Source organism: Haliotis rubra, unplaced genomic scaffold (genome assembly GCF_003918875.1).
Source record: "Haliotis rubra isolate DU_JTF1 unplaced genomic scaffold, ASM391887v1 Scf1299, whole genome shotgun sequence".
NCBI classification, from domain to species: domain Eukaryota; kingdom Metazoa; phylum Mollusca; class Gastropoda; order Lepetellida; family Haliotidae; genus Haliotis; species Haliotis rubra.
In genome coordinates, this window is record NW_025765224.1 from 99,794 (window position 1) to 123,856 (window position 24,063).

General features: G+C 42.9%; 1 protein-coding gene across 3 annotated transcripts; it reads left to right on the forward strand.

Moving 5' to 3' along the window:
- Positions 1 to 873: 873 nt before the first annotated feature.
- LOC124267056 (monocarboxylate transporter 9-like) lies at positions 874 to 24,063 on the forward strand. Of its 3 annotated transcripts, XM_046701887.1 has the most exons (6): positions 883 to 1,460; positions 5,889 to 6,032; positions 18,480 to 18,740; positions 19,685 to 20,068; positions 20,600 to 20,725; positions 23,843 to 24,063. In XM_046701887.1, the coding sequence occupies exons 1-6, from the start codon at positions 1,139 to 1,141 to the stop codon at positions 24,010 to 24,012; spliced, it is 1,407 nt and encodes a 468-aa protein (XP_046557843.1). In that variant the 5' UTR covers positions 883 to 1,138; the 3' UTR covers positions 24,013 to 24,063. The 3 variants fall into 3 exon arrangements, with proteins under 3 accessions (XP_046557844.1, XP_046557845.1, XP_046557843.1); XM_046701888.1 differs by lacking the exon at positions 23,843 to 24,063 and having other exon boundaries at positions 874 to 1,460; positions 20,538 to 20,717; XM_046701889.1 differs by lacking the exon at positions 18,480 to 18,740 and having other exon boundaries at positions 877 to 1,460.

Sequence of the window (24,063 nt, forward strand, 5' to 3'; positions counted from 1 at the left end):
ATTGCTTACACTTTCACCCCAATTTCCGCATCCTTTGAAGATCCTTTGGCATCACATATTACAAAGCTGAAAATATTTTGACGTAAAAATATGAAATGGTGAAATGACTTGGGGGCATGGTGGGTGAGCTGTCTACGGTGCCAGTGATCCAGCGAGCCCACCTGTGGCCGGGTGTAAAAACCTTGGAGTCAACTTTGTGTGCAGACTCTTTCAGTGTTGTCACAACCCCTAGTGTACAGTACACAACCCTGTGCACTTAAACAAACCCACGAACCCGTTTGTAAATGACCAGATGGTGGCAACATGAATACCTGCAAAAACCTAGTTGCGGCTACAGCAACGTGCAGTAACCTTGGACAAAGTACTGTGACAATGTGTCCCAGTCCACCCATCTGTGAATGGGTACCTCGTAAGGATGTGAAAGGCGCATTAAATTGGTGTGCCTAGTGGCTGCAAGAGTTGTATGATCCTCAGGGAGTTGAGATTGATGAAACGATGTGCCGTTGAGATTGACATCCAATGATCGAGGGGAAAAACCCAGCGCCTTGAGTAGGTACTAGTTGCGATGATATGTGCGCTATATAAATATCCTATAATGAATGGCAAAAAGATCAAACACGTCCTTCGTCTTTGAGAATTCAAATGGTGTTAAATGCATGTGAGTAACCCCAATTTCGATGGCATGTCAGTTATATTACCACCAGAGGGCGTGTCAGAGGGCGTGTCGATCCCAGCGTCAGGGGACGCTACTCTGTTCAACACATTGCAGCATGTGCCACACATTACTATGTACTATGTACTATCAATATGAAGGTATTTTCTTCATCTGAGCACCAGATGGCGTTGTATAACCGCATGCCATTATCTCCTATGTTGGTTTGATTGCAATCAAAATTACATATTTCCTCACCATGTTAAATGACATGCCAGCACTATATTATGTCCTTGCTATTAATCCCATTATGGACTGACTGATATGCATCGTCATGGACGTGATCATTAACATTCCACATCAGGCGTCACCTGTACATGTTAGAGCCGTTCAGATCGTGTCATCCTGACTTTCAGTGTTTGCTTGTTACAGTCGGTCCGTGCATGTGTGGGGTGCGATCCAGGCTGAGGTCATCTGGTCAGGACAATGAAGAAGACCAACACTGAACTGACCATTAGCGTGGACGCGGAGGAACTGACGCCATTGGATTACCCAACGGATGAAATTACGGCAATTCCAAACACAGATGAGGTTGACAAAGCATGTGATAATGTAGATAACCCGTCCCCTCCGGATGGGGGGTGGGGGTGGATTTGTGTGGGGGCAAGGTTTGTGTCTGTGTTTATATGTTTTGGTGTAGTGTACAGTTTCGGAGTCATCTATGTGGAACTTGTGGATGTATTCAGCGCCACCAGGGCAGAGGTGGCCTGGGTGGGCTCCGTGGCAAGTGGAGCTATGCACATGGCAGGTAAGACTGACGGCAGAGGGGTGAGGGTTGGGGGAGTACGGGTTGGGTAGGGGTGGCGGGTAGGGGTGTGCTGTTAGGGGCTGGTTTATCTTGCACGTGTTCAGTACGACATCACCATGACTTTTGTGAACTGTTAGATGACATTTATCGATCAATGGTTCAATGATATACAATGGCAATTCATGAAGCACGCACCTTGACCATTGTCTGTAGTACACATAACTGCCCGTGAAAACATACGTACCCGCGACCACTGTCCTTGTTTGAAGATATGTACATATGTGAGTAGGGCCTAACATTAATACATTTATTAATAATATATTCCGGAATAGTATGAATAGATGTGAGATGTTCATTGAGATATCGACAGATGGTACCTATCCACTTCGTGAGTTTATTCGTCGCCGGTGTTAAAATAAATGTAAATCTTCTAAAGCTATGAACAAAGGAACAAAGCGGCAGGAGATTGTTATCCACCGCTCTGTTGCACGTGGTACACAATAACTCACGAGGCAGGCAAGCGTAACTTGAGTATGAACTATCAGATCACCCACTACTTAAGAATTGAATGTCAGTTTGTGTGTTTGCACTGAAAAATGAACGATGTCAAAGCGGTGTTCAAACTCGTGTGAACGAGCGAGTTTACGAGCGAGTTCACACGAAGTTTGAACAACGCTTTGACATCGTTCAGCGTTTTTCAGTGCAAGTGAACAAAAAAACTGACATTCAATCTTATAATTCGTACTTTGAAGTTTACACATACGTTTTCACCCTCTTCTACGTGATCAGTGTTTACAGTGATGTACAGCGATGTGTCTATACTTGGCGATATTTTACACATGTATCCCAACCCTTGAATAAATAGTTCTCAAAGTTTTCCTTAAAATATTAACAACAAATTCGTCATTAGGTTTGAAACTACTTTAATAAGTATAACATCAATAAAATTATCAAACAGAAACAAATATCAATATCAAGTTTAACAAACTGTCATTGTAGCTTTACACTCTGACGTATTCGTTTGACCGCGTAATGATACACTGACCGACTTCGAAGTTGTGCGGCGTGGCGAATTGGAAGCAGATCTCGTTGTTGAATTCTATTTATTTGTGGTTGTTTATCGTGAAATTTATGGAGCAGTTGTTAAACACACCACGGGGCAGAAAACCGCCAGACGAAGCCGCAAACTGCGAGAGATTGAACTCTTGTGAAAACGAGCAATTTTCGGATATTGGAAATCCGTTGGGTAGTGAAGTGACATTGCCGAAATTGGGGCGACTTGAAACGGTCGCGAAATTGGCATCACCGCTTGCGGCAAGGTCATTGGGGTTCCTTGAAACCGAAGCGGAATTTTGAAAGTTAGGGCACTTGTCGGACGCGTTGTCAGTGAGATTTTGCAAAACTGTGCTCAGTTGGTGTTTTTTTGTCATTCGAAATGGACCTATTGTAGGAACGAATACTGGCTTCGTTCCTGTGGCCAAATAAATACATTATGTGCCTTAATTCAACGTTTGCATCAGCAAGTGCCTGGATGGCTGTTGCTCGGACACAGCGTGGGGTGTATACGCGACTGAGGCCACATTCCTTTGACACTGTTCGGATTATTTGACCCAGTTGGCGCTCGGACATGGGTTTTCCCGAATACCAAACTGGGTCATTAAGCGTGGCATTTGATTTTGGAATGCAGAATAACTTGTCTGCTTGTGGTGGCAATTTGGAAATCAACAATTTCAGATTAGCAACAGGGCATCGCGATGTATCGGACGCGTACATACGTTTATCAGGAGTGTTGTTCAACGGATCATGGAGCCCTCCCTGAGAATTTTTATGAATGGTCTCGTGAGTAATAGCCGCGTACTCCCTACCCTCATCATCAACACGAAATTCAAACGAATCCGGCTTTAGTTGACTGTGAAATTCTAAACCTCTGGATACGAAATGGATTGACAGATCAAACCAACATTTGTAAAGTGAACAAGTTGGAGATTCATGGTCAAGATAAGCTTGAATTTTAACCATATCACCATTGTCAATAACCGGCTTGTGTTTAGTTGGTTTGACTTTCCTTCATGAACAGAAGCTTTTAATTTTCCATTGAGCAAGTCGTTTGCTCTCTGGAATTCTCTGTCTTTGACAATGTCAATTGGACGACCCAGCAGTCGGAGGTGTCTGTTCAAAGCTGCTCTCAGATTTTTCAAAGTGTTGCGATGGTAATCCTCGGACGAGGAAACTGTGATAGCCTTGCCATTGGATACTTGTGGGCGTGTCTCGGCGTAAAAACACCTCAGGAGATCGGCCAATGCAGTAGGAAGGATTGTTTCCCAATTCACCTGGATATTCCTCGTTTGGAATGACCAATCTGTAAAAAGTTTTAAAAAAGGTACGTGGCTATTGCTGTTTCTTGTGGGTTGTCATTTGTGGAGTCATATTTGTGGATATAGGTATGATGTATACTTTCTCATTGTTGTATTTTCAGTTTAGGTTTGACGTAAGCATTGCAAAATTTTAGAATCAATCTATAATTTAGGCCTTATCCATTGATGTAGGGTTACAAGGGTTTATTGTACTTAGTCACAATGTAGGTCTACTGTGTATAGGCCTTATACCGTATGTTTATTCCTCTGAGGTTAGATTTTTAAGGCTACAAAACAACTTACCATTGAACATTTTTAGTCCCCACCTTGTATTTTTCATTGTCGACTGGCTGTGGCGTTGTTGTTCAAGGCTTTGAAGTTTTTCTTCCGAAGAAATTACAAATCTTGATGTGGATGTGGCCTTTTGAGGACCGATTTTGTCATCAGTGGTCACGGGCGTTTCCATTTTATGATCTGGTCATTTAATATCGAATCCGCAGATGTAGGACAGGTCCCTCATCAGTCATCTCGGAAAATAGTTGCTCAAGATTCACATCTTGCAAAAAATCCATATCCACAATATTTGCGGTGCCAATAGAAAAATTGCCGTAGTCTACGCCGATGTTGTCAGCCATGACTTTGCAGTAGCAGACGACAAACGAGCGAAAAACATTGTTTTTAATAAAGAAATATTAAAAATATCATTTTATTTGATTTATGAACTTTGTTATATACAAAAACAACTAAGTGATATGTAGAAATTAAAAGCAGTGTGAATACAAATAATTGTTATTTTGTTTACGTGAAGCTGGACAGAGAGTATCCTGGGAAAACCCAGAAAGTAGTTCCGGCAAAAGTTCACATGACCTAGATCGGCTGGAAAACGTTCACACACGTATGAACGATTTGAAGGGTTCAAGAGATATGAACCTTGAATTTTAGATCACATGACCGCTCTCTCAACCAACCAACGTTCGGGAATCTGTGTAAACTTCAAAGCACGAAATTATATGATAATGAACCTCCTGTCTATTACAGTGAATGACTTACTGTATGTGTGTGTATTGGGTGCTGAGCGTAACCATGACAAATGAATAAATGGTTGTATAGTGCATAAACTGAATATTCCAAAACTACGTTGAAACATTGTTTTAAAGCTCAATGAAAACCACGGACAACATTATCACCTATTTTTACGTCATTATAGATGATACGACTTATATCATCCTAGTAACATGTTGTTGCAACAATGGTTCCTTACAATAGGAACCAGAAAACTGGCACCGGGATCCTGTCACTCTGGTAGACAGCAGCCTCACACATATGAACGTGCATTAAGTGGTTTTTGTCTTTACTATGAAAGGGTGAATACACATTGGTGAATCTTTGGTGGGACAACTGAGGCCGTTGTTCAAAGCAACCTTAGCTCTACACCATTCTGAAGTCGATGTAAAGGTATGGGAGTTAAGATCCCGTTGGCGCTGAGATTGCTTTTTACAACGGCACCTATACACCTGGTTATCGTTTCATATACGATGCATAGAGGACAGATATTGAAAACAGCTCAGTTAAATATTAAGCCTATCGTGGCAGATATTATCTTGTCCATTCGCTGCCCTCTGACAATGGTTGCCTATGTTATATATTGGAATGATATTACTGAAACGCTGCTCACACGCTGTAGATCGTCTTCACGAGATCTCAAATCACCGCGATGTTATGAATACACACAACCTTGCGGACAGTTGTTGAATGCATTATATATGGATTATATATGGATTATACATGGTATACACTTTCGAAAAGACATTTATATAACAACCTAATGACACAAAGTCCCTCATCTAAACCTACTAGTTGTCCGACATCCATGTTGGAAGCGTCGATGGCTGAGTGGGTTAGACGACTGTCTTTCTGTGCTTGTGATTAGGTCTTTCACTCTTACAGCGTGGGTTCGAATCCAGATGGGATTCAACCTAACAAAAGTACTAGAATTTGTACGTTACTGTGCAAGTGTAATCTTGAATATAATATAATTTGCATTGAGATGTAACTAACTGTCAATTACCTGCAGGTCCTCTGTCAAGTCTGCTTAACGAGCAGTATGGGTTCAGGGTGACAACCATCATTGCCGGCGGGGTGGCCGCTGTCGGCTTCCTGGTCAGCGCCTTCGCTCCAAGTCTGTTCTTCCTTTACTTCAGTTTCGGTGTAGTAGGAGGTAAGAGACAAAATGACACACCTGTATCACACTTACATCACGGTGTCAGGTGAGTGAAGGGGCACAATGACACACCCATATCACACTTACATCACGGTGTCAGGTGATTGGAGGGACACAGTGACACACCTGTATCACACTTACATCATGGTGTCAGGTGAGTGGAGGGACACAGTGACACACCTGTATCACACTTACATCAAGGTGTAAGGTGAGTGGAGGGACACAGTGACACACTTATATCACACTTACATCACGGTGTCAGATGAGTGAAGTGACACAATGACACACCTATATCATACTTACATTAAGGTGTCAGGTGAGTGGAGGGACACAGTGACACACATGTATCACACTTACATCACGGTGTCAGGTGAGTGGAGTGACACAATGACACACCTGTATCACACTTACATTAAGGTGTCAGGTGAGTGGAGGGACACAGTGACACACCTGTATCACACTTACATCACGGTGTCAGGTGAGTGGAGGGACACAGTGACACACTTATATCACACTTACATCACGGTGTCAGGTGAGTGGAGTGACACAATGACAGACCTAGTATCACATCACACTTACATTAAGGTGTCAGGTAAGTGGAGGGAAACAGTGACACACCTATATCACACTCACATTAAGGTGTCAGGTGAGTGGAGGGACACAGTGACACACCTATATCACACTTACATTAAGGTGTCAGGTGAGTGGAGGGACACACCTGTATCACACTTACATCACGGTGTCAGGTGAGTGGAGGGACACAGTGACACACCTATATCACACTTACATTAAGGTGTCAGGTGAGTGGAGGGACATAGTGACACACCTGTATCACACTTACATCACGGTGTCAGGTGAGTGGAGGGATACAGTGACACACTTATATCACACTTACATCACGGTGTCAGGTGAGTGGAGTGACACAATGACAGACCTATATCACACTTACATTAAGGTGTCAGGTAAGTGGAGGGAAACAGTGACACACCTATATCACACTCACATTAAGGTGTCAGGTGAGTGGAGGGACACAGTGACACACCTATATCACACTTACATTAAGGTGTCAGGTGAGTGGAGGGACACAGTGACACACCTGTATCACACTTACATCACGGTGTCAGGTGAGTGGAGGGACACAGTGACCCACTTATATCACACTTACATTAAGGTGTCAGGTGAGTGGAGTGACACAATGACACACCTATATCACACTTACATTAAGGTGTCAGGTGAGTGGAGGGACACAGTGACACACCTGTATCACACTGACATCACGGTGTCAGGTGAGTGGAGGGACACAGTGACACACCTATATCACACTTACATCACGGTGTCAGGTGAGTGGAGGGACACAGTGACACACCTATATCACACTTACATTAAGGTGTCAGGTGAGTGGAGGGACACAGTGACACACCTGTATCACACTTACATCACGGTGTCAGGTGAGTGGAGGGACACAGTGACCCACTTATATCACACTTACATTAAGGTGTCAGGTGAGTGGAGTGACACAATGACACACCTATATCACACTTACATTAAGGTGTCAGGTGAGTGAAGGGGCACAATGACACACCCATATCACACTTACATCACGGTGTCAGGTGATTGGAGGGACACAGTGACACACCTGTATCACACTTACATCATGGTGTCAGGTGAGTGGAGGGACACAGTGACACACCTGTATCACACTTACATCAAGGTGTAAGGTGAGTGGAGGGACACAGTGACACACTTATATCACACTTACATCACGGTGTCAGATGAGTGAAGTGACACAATGACACACCTATATCATACTTACATTAAGGTGTCAGGTGAGTGGAGGGACACAGTGACACACATGTATCACACTTACATCACGGTGTCAGGTGAGTGGAGTGACACAATGACACACCTATATCACACTTACATCAAGGTGTCAGGTGAGTGGAGGGACACAGTGACACACCTGTATCACACTTACATCACGGTGTCAGGTGAGTGGAGGGATACAGTGACACACTTATATCACACTTACATCACGGTGTCAGGTGAGTGGAGTGACACAATGACAGACCTATATCACACTTACATTAAGGTGTCAGGTAAGTGGAGGGAAACAGTGACACACCTATATCACACTCACATTAAGGTGTCAGGTGAGTGGAGGGACACAGTGACACACCTATATCACACTTACATTAAGGTGTCAGGTGAGTGGAGGGACACAGTGACACACCTGTATCACACTTACATCACGGTGTCAGGTGAGTGGAGGGACACAGTGACACACCTATATCACACTTACATTAAGGTGTCAGGTGAGTGGAGGGACACAGTGACACACCTGTATCACACTTACATCACGGTGTCAGGTGAGTGGAGGGACACAGTGACACACCTATATCACACTTACATCACGGTGTCAGGTGAGTGGAGGTGACACAGTGACACACCTATATCACACTTACATCAAGGTGTCAGGTGAGTGGAGGGACACAGTGACACACCTATATCACACTCACATCAAGGTGTCAGGTGAGTGGAGGGACACAGTGACACACCTATATCACACTTACATTAAGGTGTCAGGTGAGTGGAGGGACACAGTGACACACCTGTATCACACTTACATCATGGTGTCAGGTGAGTGGAGGGACACAGTGACACACCTATATCACACTTACATTAAGGTGTCAGGTGAGTGGAGTGACACAATGACACACCTATATCACACTTACATCAAGGTGTCAGGTGAGTGGAGGGACACAGTGACACACCTGTATCACACTGACATCACGGTGTCAGGTGAGTGGAGGGACACAGTGACACACCTATATCACACTTACATCACGGTGTCAGGTGAGTGGAGGGACACAGTGACACACCTATATCACACTTACATTAAGGTGTCAGGTGAGTGGAGGGACACAGTGACACACCTGTATCACACTTACATCACGGTGTCAGGTGAGTGGAGGGACACAGTGACACACTTATATCACACTTACATCAAGGTGTCAGGTGAGTGGAGTGACACAATGACACACCTATATCACACTTACATCAAGGTGTCAGGTGAGTGGAGGGACACAGTGACACACCTGTATCACACTGACATCACGGTGTCAGGTGAGTGGAGGGACACAGTGACACACCTATATCACACTTACATTAAGGTGTCAGGTGAGTGGAGGGACACAGTGACACACCTGTATCACACTTACATCACGGTGTCAGGTGAGTGGAGGGACACAGTGACACACCTATATCACACTTACATCAAGGTGTCAGGTGAGTGGAGGGACACAATGACACACCTATATCACAGTTACATCAAGGTGTCAGGTGAGTGGAGGGACACAGTGACACACCTGTATCACACTTACATCACGGTGTCAGGTGAGTGGAGGGACACAGTGACACACCTGTATCACACTTACATCACGGTGTCAGGTGAGTGGAGGGATACAGTGACACACTTGCATCACACTTACATCACGGTGTCAGGTGATTGGGGAGAAACAGTGACACATCTATATCACACTTACATCAAGGTGTCAGGTGAGTGGAGGGACACAGTGACACACCTATATCACACTTACATCACGGTGTCAGGTGAGTGGAGTGACACAGTGACACACCTATATCACACTTACATCACGGTGTCAGGTGAGTGGAGGGACACAATGACACACCTGTATCACACTTACATCACGGTGTCAGGTGAGTGGAGGGACACAGTGACACACCTGTATCACACTTACATCACGGTGTCAGGTGAGTGGAGGGACACAGTGACACACCTATATCACACTTACATCACGGTGTCAGGTGAGTGGAGTGACACAATGACACACCTATATCACACTTACATTAAGGTGTCAGGTGAGTGGAGTGACACAGTGACACACCTGTATCACACTTACATCACGGTGTCAGGTGAGTGGAGGGACACAGTGACACACTTATATCACACTTACATCAAGGTGTCAGGTGAGTGGAGTGACACAATGACACACCTATATCACACTTACATTAAGGTGTCAGGTGAGTGGAGGGACACAGTGACACACCTGTATCACACTTACATCAAGGTGTCAGGTGAGTGGAGGGACACAGTGACACACCTATATCACACTTACATCAAGGTGTCAGGTAAGTGGAAGGAAACAGTGACACACCTGTATCACACTGACATCACGGTGTCAGGTGAGTTGAGGGACACAGTGACACACCTGTATCACACTTACATCACGGTGTCAGGTGAGTTGAGTGACACAGATACACATTTTACATCACGGTGTCAGGTGAGTGGAGGGACACAGTGACACACCTGTATCACACTTACATCACGGTGTCAGGTGAGTGGAGGGACACAGTGACTCACCTATATCACACTTACATCACGGTGTCAGGTGAGTGGAGGGACACAGTGACCTGTACACCTGTATCACACTTACATCACGGTGTCAGGTGAGTGGAGGGACACAGTGACACACCTATATCACACTTACATCACGGTGTCAGGTGAGTGGAGGGACACAGTGACACACCTGTATCACACTTACATCACGGTGTCAGGTGAGTGGAGGGACACAGTGACACACCTGTATCACACTTACATCACGGTGTCAGGTGAGTGGAGGGACACAGTGACACACCTGTATCACACTTACATCACGGTGTCAGGTGATTGGAGGGACACAGTGACACACCTGTATCACACTTACATCACGGTGTCAGGTGAGTGGAGGGACACAGTGACACACCTGTATCACACTTACATCACGGTGTCAGGTGAGTGGAGGGACACAGTGACACACTTATATCACACTTACATTGGTGGGTGTGATAAACTTACAGCGGAGAAGAAGCTGGTAGATGTGTACAGAGAGGATAAAGACGGATTAAATGCAGTTCGACAGTCACTGTATGATATTTCGAAAGAGAAATGTGAAATGTTCCCAGAAGGCTCATTGACAAAACGTGTCAACAGGGCGGAGGTAGGAAAATCTGTGATACAGAAATATGCTGCTGATGTTTACCACCTATACAGTTTTGTTCAGGGGTCGGTGAGTGCACATGTTCTTCAAACTGAAGTTTTAAGTCGACATAAACTGAGGGAAAGTAAAGCGTCTACCAAAACTAATGATGAACGGGGCAGTGAGGCAAGTGCAGAAGAGAGTAAAGATGTGCTATCTATGATGTTCACACGAATGATTAATATGCATGATGAAACTGTAAGCAAAGTTATGTATCTACAAACGACTCTTGAGACGTTTTATGATAAATACTCATCAGACATGCTTGAGCTCATTACTTCATGGGAAAGAAAAAATGATGAGGTGAAACGTCAGTCAGATGAAAATCACCATCTATCATCTCAGTTGGATATTCTTACATCAGAAAACAATTTATTGAGAGGAGAAGTTTTACGAAAAGAAAAACACATTCTTTCACTAGAAACGACAATCTCTGATGAACTCTTAGCAATTAACAAAAAGGCCACTACAATTGACGGGAAAATAGACTGTATAAATACTCGAACCAAGATTGCAGCGACAGACAATGCGAACTTGTCAACAGACAAGCTGAGTCCGACATATGCAACAATGGTCCAATCACCTGCTAGCCCGAGCCCGAGCTTGCGCTCTGATCTCCACCCGGACTCGCCTATTGTTTCCCCAGCCAGTAATGCCCAACCAAGCGTGACACCTCAAATTCAGGTACAAGCAGATAATCATCATGTACTAACGCAGATGAAAGTGGGGATATCCAATCAAAACAAAGCGACTACACATCGTCGCGTTGTCTTCGATACACACTGGAAAAGAGTATTTCGTGGATCAGTTAAAGTGAAGACTAAGAGACTAGTACTATCATATGTCAGTGCTGATGAACAATTTGAAACAGTGCAAGATGCCATCTGTGACTATGCACAACAACGAAGTGTTAACATCACCCACACCCAGCTTCTCAAACACTGGAAGGGAGATAACCCCACCTTCACCATCCGTATCAACGCGTCTGAAGATGATGCCAGAAAGATAACCCAAGACAGCAAGTTTTGGCCAGATGGAGTGAGATGCAGAGAATGGGTTCCAAGCAAAGAATGGTATGGAAACGATTATAAGTCGACATGATTAATATGAACATGACATCATTTATACCATTGACTTTTCTTCTCATGACTTTCCACTTACTTACCTGGAATGTGAGAGGAGTTATGTACGGAACAAACTACCTTACAGAACAACTAAGAACATGTGATATTGTCTTTGTATGTGAACACTGGCTTCAGTCGCATAATGAACATTTCCTTGAGTCCATAAACAGTGATTTTAATGTGTTCGTTAAATGCTCGCAACAACACGAACGTAATCAACGCGGATCTGGCGGCGTCTGCTTCTTCATACGTTCTGCTATATGTCGATCTATGCGGCAGATTGACACACCGAGTGACAGGATAATAGCAGTTGAAATCAAACTTTCTTCACAAAGCTTATTTCTACTCGGTACCCACCTCCCGTCGTCCAATGTTCCTGATAGTGCTTATATAGAAGCTCTCAACGACGTCATGGCATTGTATGACATTTATTCTCAGATTGGTACTACTTTGATTATGGGAGACTTTAATGCAGACCTACGGCAAGCTTGTGCGTTGAAACTGCGTGCTAGACATCTGTGGCGGGCTGTGAACACAAGACATCTATCATCTATTATACCTCTACACGACAACATGGCGTACTCCTACAGAAACAAAAGTGAAACTGTCAAATCGCTGATAGACTACATATTCATTAGAGAGGACAACATGAGCAGTGTGTTAACCCACTGCATAGATACCAACGCTCCCTTCACAGTATCGGACCATCTACCTGTGATGATGACCTTCAATGTTCTACCAGAACCAACTCAGTCTAGTGGATATAGACTGAACTGGCGTAAAGCAAGCTGTGACGAACACACCCTCTATCGCCATGAAACAGAAAACTGTTTCCGTGGACTGGATTTTACCCCTGATAGTTATTCATGTGCTAGTGACTGTATTGAAGCACATAATGAGTACATTACCCAATGTCGTCTAGCAACAGCTGTTGCATACATTCCAGTAACTTCTTTCCGACCATATCTTAACCCTGGCTGGAAGAGAGACAATATTAAACCCCTCCATGTTGATATGCGAAGAAGACGTAAGATTTGGGTAGAAAAGGGTAAACCACGCTCAACAGATGATGTTTCATATGTACAATATAAACAAGCAAAGTCTGTGTTCAGAAGAATGTTTAGAACATCTAAGCGAAAATCGGAAAATGAAAAGCTACAGGAAGTTTATAATGCTGCTGAATTGGACATAAACGACTTTTTTAGAACAACCAAACGATTGAAAAATAAAAAGGGGCATATAAGAACCCTAACTTTTGAATCTGAAATTAGCAGCACTTCTCAAGAGATATGTAACTCATTTGGCAAATATTTCTGTAAACTTGCTACACCTTCTGAACTAGACGATTATGACCATGATTTTCAAAGGGTGTTTGTGAGGAAATGTCTTCTATTGTTCACAACAAGCAAGATATTTTTCAAGAAATATTGGATGTTCCATTTACCAGTGATGAAATCGTCTCTTCATTAAAACGCCTTAAGAATGGCAAATCTCCTGGCCCTGATAGCTTGTGTAATGAGCACTTAAAGTATGCAGGCAGGTCCCTAACATCCCAGCTCTGTGTCCTGTTTAATAACATCTTAAAAGTATGAGTATATCCCAGAGATATATAATATTGGACATATCATACCAATACATAAAGGGAAAGGGAAGAGTAAATGCGACCCCTCAATTACCGTGGGATAACCCTTACATCAACTATAGGCAAACTATTTGAACGTCTCATTTTGTCTAGAATTGAAAGATGGGCTTCACTTAAGCTAAGTAACTATCCACATCGCCTCCAGTTTGGGTTTCGAAAACATCTTGGAGCTGATACAGCTGCACTGACCTTGATAGAAACCACTTCATACTATAGAGAAAGAAAATCCCCAGTGTTTTGTGTATTTCTCGATAATGAGAAGGCCTTTGACCGAGTTTGGTTGGATGGATTGTTTCTCAAACTGTATAATCTCGGTATAAGAGGTAAAATCTGGAGACTGCTTCGAATGTCATACTTGTCCATGCAATCATGTGTTTCCTATGCTGGTTTCCTGTCTGATAGCTTTAGAATCAGTCAAGGTGTAGGACAGGGGCGAGTCATTTCCGCTTGGCTATTCAGCCTGTACATCAACGATCTAATGCAGAGTTTAGATAAGTCGGGTCTAGGTCTCCAGCTTCCATGGGGACACTGTCCAGGTATTCTTCTTGCTGATGATACTACTTTAACCTCCAGCAATCCACATAATTCTCAGACTCTTCTAGAAGCTGTGTACGATTATGGTTTGAAGTGGAAATTGAAGTATAACGTCAGTAAAAGTGCCTTGCTTGTATTCAATACAGACAGATATCTTACACCAGTTAGTCTGTATCTTGGTTCTGTGGCCATCCCTCTCATGCAATCTGTTACGTACGCTGGAGTTCAGTTGTCTTCATGTAATAAATCGTATGATAGAACAATGTCATCATGTGAAAAAGCACGTAAACTGGTTAATATGTATCATGACCTTGGCTTGTGCTATGGTTCACTCAATCCTATTTGTGCTTGTCGTATATGGAACAATGTCATTTTACCATGTGCTTTATATGGTTGTACTGTTTGGAGCAGCTTAACGTCAAAAGAATTGGACGTGTTGGAGTTAACACAAAGGTATTTCTGTAGAAAGGTACAAGGTCTGCCTAAACGCACTGCTTCTCCTGTGGTTCTAGATACCCTGGGCCTACTGCCAATTCAAGGGTATATAGAAAAATCTTGTTTGCTTATGTTTGGTAGAATCTGCCGTCTAAATGATGCCTATGTTGTTAAACAATTATTTCTTCATCGTCTATTTGAATCAGATGTATGACTACCATTGGTAAATCCCCGTCACCTATCCTGTACATGGTTAAGCTCGTAAACAAGTATGGCTTGTTTGACGCTGTTAATACATACATCACAACAGGGGTTATATGTACTAAAGCAAAATGGAATGATATTGTTAAATCCAGAATCTGTGATGCTTACGAGAGTCTGTTGTGTCATCAGATAGCAGTGAGAGAGGATCTCTCAAGATATTGCCTTATCCGAGAGCCTTTTAATCCAAGTAGACTGTGGGAACTAGCCTTGATTAAAAGCCTAAATTTTACAAACTCTCTCATATTATTCACATTGGCTGTAAAAGATTGAATCCAGAGAGTGTATATGTGGAATAGTAGCTTCTGATATTGTTAAACATGTTATTATGTCCTGTACACATCTTAATGATTTGAGAAATGAAATGTTTGAAAGGGTTTGTGATATTATATCAATATCTGATTTTGTTGACTTTTGGGAAAATGATGACGATGTAATAATTGCTGATTTACTTGGTGGATCTTGTACAACACTTGGTAACTTAAATATGACAGAATGGGCGGAAGTTATGTTATTAGTGGCTGAGTTTATGTCAGTCTGTCATTCTAAAATATCTGCACAATTAACTGTCTACTGAGTCATTGTATATTCAACTTGACACTTTGTTGTAACATGAAACAATCTTCATATTTTTGGAGGAAATAAAGATAATCTATCTATCTATCACACTTACATCAAGGTGTCAGGTAAGTGGAGGGAAACAGTGACACACCTGTATCACACTTACATTAAGGTGTCAGGTGAGTGGAGGGACACAGTGACACACCTATATCACACTTACATTAAGGTGACACACGGGTGTCAGGTGATAGGGACAGTGACACACTTACATAAGGTGTCAGGTGAGTGGAGGGACACAGTGACACACCTGTATCACACTTACATCACGGTGTCAGGTGAGTGGAGGGACACAGTGACAAACCTGTATCACACTTACATCACGGTGTCAGGTGAGTGGAGGGACACAGTGACCCACTTATATCACACTTACATCAAGGTGTCAGGTGAGTGGAGGGACACAATGACACACCTATATCACACTTACATTAAGGTGTCAGGTGAGTGGAGGGACACAGTGACACACCTGTATCACACTTACATCACGGTGTCAGGTGAGTGGAGGGACACAGTGACACACCTGTATCACACTTACATCACGGTGTCAGGTGAGTTGAGGGACACAGAGACACACATTTTACATCACGGTGTCAGGTGATTGGGGAGAAACAGTGACACACCTATATCACACTTACATTAAGGTGTCAGGCGAGTGGAGTGACACAGTGACACACTTATATCACACTTGCATCAAGGTGTCAGGTGAGTGAAGGGACACAGTGACAAACCTGTATAACACTTACATCAAGGTGTCAGGTGAGTGGAGGGACACAGTGACACACCTGTATCACACTTACATCACGGTGTCAGGTGAGTGGAGGGACACAGTGACACACCTATATCACACTTACATCACGGTGTCACGGTGAGGTGGAGGGACACAGTGACACACCTGTATCACACTTACATCACGGTGTCAGGTGAGTGGAGGGACACAGTGACACACCTGTATCACACTTACATCAAGGTGTCAGGTGAGTGGAGGGACACAGTGACACACCTGTATCACACTTACATCATCACGGTGTCAGGTGGAGTTGAGGGAGTGACACACCTGTATCACACTTACATCACGGTGTCAGGTGGTGGAGGACACAGTGACACACCTATATCACACTTACATCAAGGTGTCAGGTGAGTGGAGGGACACAGTGACACACCTGTATCACACTTACATCACGGTGTCAGGTGAGTGGAGGGACACAGTGACACACCTGTATCACACTTACATCACGGTGTCAGGTGAGTGGAGGACACAGTGACACACCTATATCACACTTACATCACGGTGTCAGGTGAGTGGAGGGACACAGTGACACACCTATATCACACAGGTTACATGACACAAGGTGTCACGGTGGTGAGTGGAGGGACACAGTGACACACCTGTATCACACTTACATCACGGTGTCAGGTGAGTGGAGGGACACAGTGACACACCTGTATCACACTTACATCACGGTGTCAGGTGAGTTGAGTGACACAGTGACACACCTATATCACACTTACATCACGGTGTCAGGTGAGTGGAGGGACACAGTGACACACCTGTATCACACTTACATCACGGTGTCAGGTGAGTGGAGGGACACAGTGGTATCACAGTTACATCACGGTGTCAGGTGAGTGGAGGGACACAGTGACAAACATCACACTTACATCACACTTTCACAACGCATAGACTGTAGGTATACAGGCAGAAGCCATTGTCCTGACCTTACGGTTGTATGGAACTAAAGCTTTGTTCCTTGTATATTTCTGCTAAATCATTGCGTTTACAGATATTTCTATCAAAACGAGTCCTCTGTAAAACGTCCTGGTTTGTATCTGAATGGTGAGGTTTACTACTTTTTCACAAACCCGGATGCGGATGACAGGGGAATGATTGCAAGTTGACAATGGCCGAGTTTACCGTTATATGGATAAATATTCCAACAGCTTGCATATTGGTGTTTATATGTCGTTACCTTTGAGCATGTTCAGGTCACGAAGATATCATAGAGCACCGCGGGACAGTAAGGTTTCAACAGGTTTCATGGCAGGCGTGATCGAATGGGCATGTCAGTTATCGATTGGAATTGGATACATGATTTGAATCTAATTTGGACCAATCAGAATTCGAGAATTCTTAAGTGTAGAATCTTGGTTAACTCTCAGGATGACTGATTTTCTGAAGCACATACATTCTTATGAATTTGCAGGCTACCTTTGTGCGAGTATTGAGATCAGGCTGCTCAGTTTCTACGCCTGACAGTAAAAAGTGTGTAACCCATTTAGTTCCTGGACTAAAGGCAAGGATTGGCCTGGTTGCAAAACAAACAAAAACTGCTTAAAGTGTTTTTCGCTATTTTCGCCACTTTCTGCCTTACATACAACAACAAAAATACTGTGCGTTGTGTTGTTATGTAACATCTGTATGGAAACTGTCCAGGAACACAATACTGTCTGATATCTGATCGGCATGATGATACAGGGTTGATTTCATGCTTTACGTAAACATGGTTGTTGACAAAGCGCGCACCTGTTGCACATTAACATATATATAATACATATTCTGTAATAGAAAGCTTAACAAGCATATCATGTGTGGCGCAGCTTACGTAATGTGTCAGAACTTGGCAATTATTGTTTCTCTTTATCTTGTCTCTGTATCATAATATTTGTGATAAAAACCGAAAGTGTATAATATTGCAAAATCAGGCCTAATCATATATGGGTTTCAAGGGTTTCCAATTTACAATGATGTTCTAAGCACCCACCCGTAACCAGTTTTCAATGATGGTCTGCTTGGCAGGGATGGGACTTGGGCTGTCGATCGTCCCGAGTCTGGTGGCTGTAACCGTCTACTTCAGAAAGAGGATTAGTTTCGCCATCGCCACATCAGCTATAGGTGCTGGAGTCGGGACAATGTGCCTGCCCCAGCTCTACAGGGCGCTGATCACGGAGTACGGCTGGCAGGGGATGATGATGGTGCTGTCGGGGGTGGCACTCAACCTCGTCGTCTGTGGGGGACTGTTCAGAATGCCAGCCTATATCACTGCACAACAGATACAAAGTAAATACTTCTTTAACGTAGTTGCAGGTAGTTCCCAGCAACTGCAATGTTTGCTAGGTAAAAGATGATGGCTACAGGTGACATGGGCATCCTATAATGGCTAAAGGTGACATGGGCATCCTATGATGGCTAAAGGTGACATGGGCATCCTATAATGGCTAAAGGTGACATGGGCATCCTATGATGGCTAAAGGTGACATGGGCATCCTATAATGGCTAAAGGTGACATGGGCATCTTATGATGGCCAAAGGTGACATGGGCATCCTATAATGGCTAAAGGTGACATGGGCATCCTATGATGGCCAAAGGTGACATGGGCATCTTATGATGGCTAAAGGTGACATTGGCATCCTATGATGGCTAAAGGTGACATTGGCATCCTATGATGGCTAAAGGTGACATGGGCATCCTATGTGAATCGTGCCCGTGGGTGTTACCAAAGTGTTCAGGTGTATCGCCTGCATCACATGGTGTTTTCCTTCAACATCGAGCCTTCACACTCAACCCATTGCAGTCAATGTCAGGTACATAAGGGTTCTGATGTATGCATACATGTAGGTGAATACGAAAGTGTAATTGTATTAGTATAGAAAGCTACGAGACAAGGACCAAATGAAAAATAAAGAATCTAATCAAATTAAAGAATTTGTACTAAAATACATCAAGATTATCAGATTGCAATACTTAGTTTAGTTCAATCCCGTATTAATGTAGATACATAGGCTGGAATCACCCTTTGTTGGTCGACTTTTCTAAATACTTTGTCACCACCGACCCCCTGCCATGGTAGCTTCACCAAAATCATTAACGTTATTGTTGGTTTTCTTCCCAAATAAGCAAAACTGAAGAACCGTTTTCAAAGTTTAAAGAAGTGCTAAATTCAACTGATTGCACAGACAAAACAGAAACCGACAGAATCTAAAGTAGATGATGACGTTTGCAGGAGCACATCAACGACGCCGGCGTCCAAGCTGCGTATCCTTCCACAGCTTGTTCGCTGTGATGAACCACCGTCCCTTCCTCATCTTCCTAGCAGCCACTGCAGCCACACATCTCGGCGTCATGGTGCCCTACGTCCACCTCCCAGACCTGGCGCGTCTCACAGGGGTTGCCAAGGGCGACGCCTCCTTCCTGGTATCCATCATGGGTTTTGTGGGCATTCTGGGAAGACTTCTATTTGGTTACATCGCAGACTTCAGATGTGTCAGTAGAATCTTGTTTTATGCCGTCATGTTGTTGATTTGCGGCGCGGGGACGTTGTTGTGCACGATGGTAAAGACGTATACGTTGTTTGCTGTATATGCTGCTGTTCAAGGAGCGTTCATAGGTAAGTCACGTGGTTGTATCTGGATCCATGTACTCTTCAGAACAATCATAAAAGAAATTCAGAAATATTAACTTACAAACATAATTGACTTATATGGGGTTTTGCTTCATCTGTTTCCAAGGTTACTAAGCAATGCACCATCCTGATGAGAGGGCACGTATTGCACAGCAACCAAGGTGCTGCGTCCTTTGGACATACCAGAAGCATCATTAGCTCCTGTAGCAGTTTCCCTTGATTATGTCTTCATGAGACAAACAGATTCCATTTGTCATGAAAGAAAGATATTTGGTGAAAAGGTTTTTGGATCATTGAAAATCAGCATGTCCTGCCCTATTGGTAGCCTCTGTTGTTAGCCTCTGTTGTTAGCACAGTTTACAGAAACATGTTTGTTTTGTTGCCTGACGCGCTCATGGTCCAAGCCTGTTGATGTTCGCTGACACAACCTGATATAACTGACACATTGTTTCAGGTGACGAGACATTTAACTCAGACACTCACTCACACACTTTATGAATGCACGTGTATCCCCAGGCACGTGGACGGCCTTCACCCCCATTGTTTTGACGGACATCGTCGGGGTCCAGCATACCGGTAACGCTCTGGGACTGACCATCTTCCTGAGTGGGATATCTATCACCGTAGCTTCTCCAATAGCAGGTAGGCGGCTGACGTTTAGTGTTAAGTAGAAAGATTGATATTCACATTGATATACTTTGTGATGTTAGCTTTATAGAGGGACACAACTCCACCCTGCACAATGCTGTATGACGTCACTAGTTTAGTGTTAAGTAGAAAGATTGATGTTCACATTGATATACTTTGTGATGTTAGCTTTATAGAGGGACACAACTCCACCCTGCACAATGCTGTATGACGTCACTAGTTTGGTGTTAAGTAGAAAGATTGATGTTCACATTGATATACTTTGTGATGTTAGCTTTATAGGGGGACACAACTCCACCCTGCACAATGCTGTATGACGTCACTAGTTTAGTGTTAAGTAGAAAGATTGATGTTCACATTGATATACTTTGTGATGTTAGCTTTATAGGGGGACACAACTCCACCCTGCACAATGCTGTATGACGTCACTAGTTTAGTGTTAAATAGAAAGATTGATGTTCACATTGATATACTTTGTGATGTTAGCTTTATAGGGGGACACAACTCCACCCTGCACAATGCTGTATGACGTCACTAGTTTAGTGTTAAGTGGAAAGATTGATGTTCACATTGATATACTTTGTGATGTTAGCTTTATAGGGGACACGACTCCACCCTGCACAATATGACGTCACTAGTTCAGTGTTAAGTAGAGAGATTGATGTTCACATTGATATACTTTGTGATGTTAGCTTTATAGGGGGACACAACTCCACCCTGCACAATATGACGTCACTAGTTTAGTGTTAAGTGGAAAGATTGATGTTCACATTGATATACTTTGTGATGTTAGCTTTATAGAGGGACACAACTCCACCCTGCACAATGCTGTATGACGTCACTAGTTTGGTGTTAAGTAGAAAGATTGATGTTCACATTGATATACTTTGTGATGTTAGCTTTATAGAGGGACACAACTCCACCCTGCACAATGCTGTATGACGTCACTAGTTTAATGTTAAGTAGAAAGATTGATGTTCACATTGATATACTTTGTGATGTTAGCTTTATAGGGGGACACAACTCCACCCTGCACAATATGACGTCACTAGTTCAGTGTTAAGTAGAAAGATTGATGTTCACATTGATATACTTTGTGATGTTAGCTTTATAGGGGGACACGACTCCACCCTGCATAATGCTGTATGACGTCACTAGTTCAGTGTTAAGTAGAGAGATTGATGTTCACATTGATATACTTTGTGATGTTAGCTTTATAGAGGGACACAACTCCACCCTGCACAATGTTGTATGACGTCACTAGTTCAGTGTTAAGTAGAAAGATTGATGTTCACATTGATATACTTTGTGATGTTAGCTTTATAGAGGGACACAACTCCACCCTGCATAATGTTGTATGACGTCACTAGTTTAGTGTTAAATAGAAAGATTGATGTTCACATTGATATACTTTGTGATGTTAGCTTTATAGGGGGACACAACTCCACCCTGCACAATATGACGTCACTAGTTCAGTGTTAAGTAGAAAGATTGATGTTCACATTGATATACTTTGTGATGTTAGCTTTATAGGGGGACACGACTCCACCCTGCATAATGCTGTATGACGTCACTAGTTCAGTGTTAAGTAGAGAGATTGATGTTCACATTGATATACTTTGTGATGTTAGCTTTATAGAGGGACACAACTCCACCCTGCACAATGCTGTATGACGTCACTAGTTTAGTGTTAAGTAGAAAGATTTATGTTCACATTGATATACTTTGTGATGTTAGCTTTATAGAGGGACACAACTCCACCCTGCACAATGCTGTATGACGTCACTAGTTTGGTGTTAAGTAGAAAGATTGATGTTCACATTGATATACTTTGTGATGTTAGCTTTATAGGGGGACACAACTCCACCCTGCACAATGCTGTATGACGTCACTAGTTCAGTGTTAAATAGAAAGATTGATGTTCACATTGACATACTTTGTGATGTTAGCTTTATAGGGGGACACAACTCCACCCTGCACAATGCTGTATGACGTCACTAGTTCAGTGTTAAATAGAAAGATTGATGTTCACATTGACATACTTTGTGATGTTAGCTTTATAGAGGGACACAACTCCACCCTGCACAATATGACGTCACTAGTTTAGTGTTAAGTAGAAAGATTGATGTTCACATTGATATACTTTGTGATGTTAGCTTTATAGGGAGACACGACTCCACCCTGCACAATGCTGTATGACGTCACTAGTTCAGTGTTAAGAAGAGAGATTGATGTTCACAATGATATACTTTGTGATGTTAGCTTTATAGAGGGACACAACTCCACCCTGCACAATGTTGTATGACGTCACTAGTTCAGTGTTAAGTAGAAAGATTGATGTTCACATTGATATACTTTGTGATGTTAGCTTTATAGAGGGACACAACTCCACCCTGCATAATGTTGTATGACGTCACTAGTTTAGTGTTAAATAGAAAGATTGATGTTCACATTGATATACTTTGTGATGTTAGCTTTATAGGGGGACACAACTCCACCCTGCACAATGTTGTATGACGTCACTAGTTTAGTGTTAAGTAGAAAGATTGATGTTCACATTGATATACTTTGTGATGTTAGCTTTATAGAGGGACACAACTCCACCCTGCACAATGTTGTATGACGTCACTAGTTTAGTGTTAAATAGAAAGATTGATGTTCACATTGATATACTTTGTGATGTTAGCTTTATAGAGGGACACAACTCCACCCTGCACAATGCTGTATGACGTCACTAGTTTAGTGTTAAATAATTTCTCTAAATAATTTGAATGTAAATGCAACCGGACGAAATAAGGATGCTGAAAGACAGCACACTTTATGTAACCATTGTAACAGCGGACAAGTCCAGGATGAATTTTATATTTTACTACAATGTCCAGAATTTAATGATTTGAGAATAAAGTATTTAAGATTTCTCGATGGCAAATATGTATATATAAATCGCAAATGATAAATTTATTTAATTCACTCACTCACTCACTCACACAGTGAGGCAAGTGAATGGCGAGTGTCTATGTATATCTGCGTGTGTATGTTGTGGACGTAACGAGTTCCTTGTGAATCCTTGGCTTGCTATTCACGTATGGTTTCATGGTTTGTTGTTTTCAGGTTCCCTGTTTGACTTCACTGGTCGCTATGTCGCCTCCTTCTATCTGGCAGCGTCCATCTACCTACTGGGAGGTCTACTCAACATAGCGTGTTATTTATACATTAAACTGAAACACGACAAAGGCATTGACAGTTTACCAACATATGTTTTGGATGTACAAGCAACATAGCGAACAATCCGCCTTTCATTCTTTTGAATAAACAGACATATTTCATTTTCA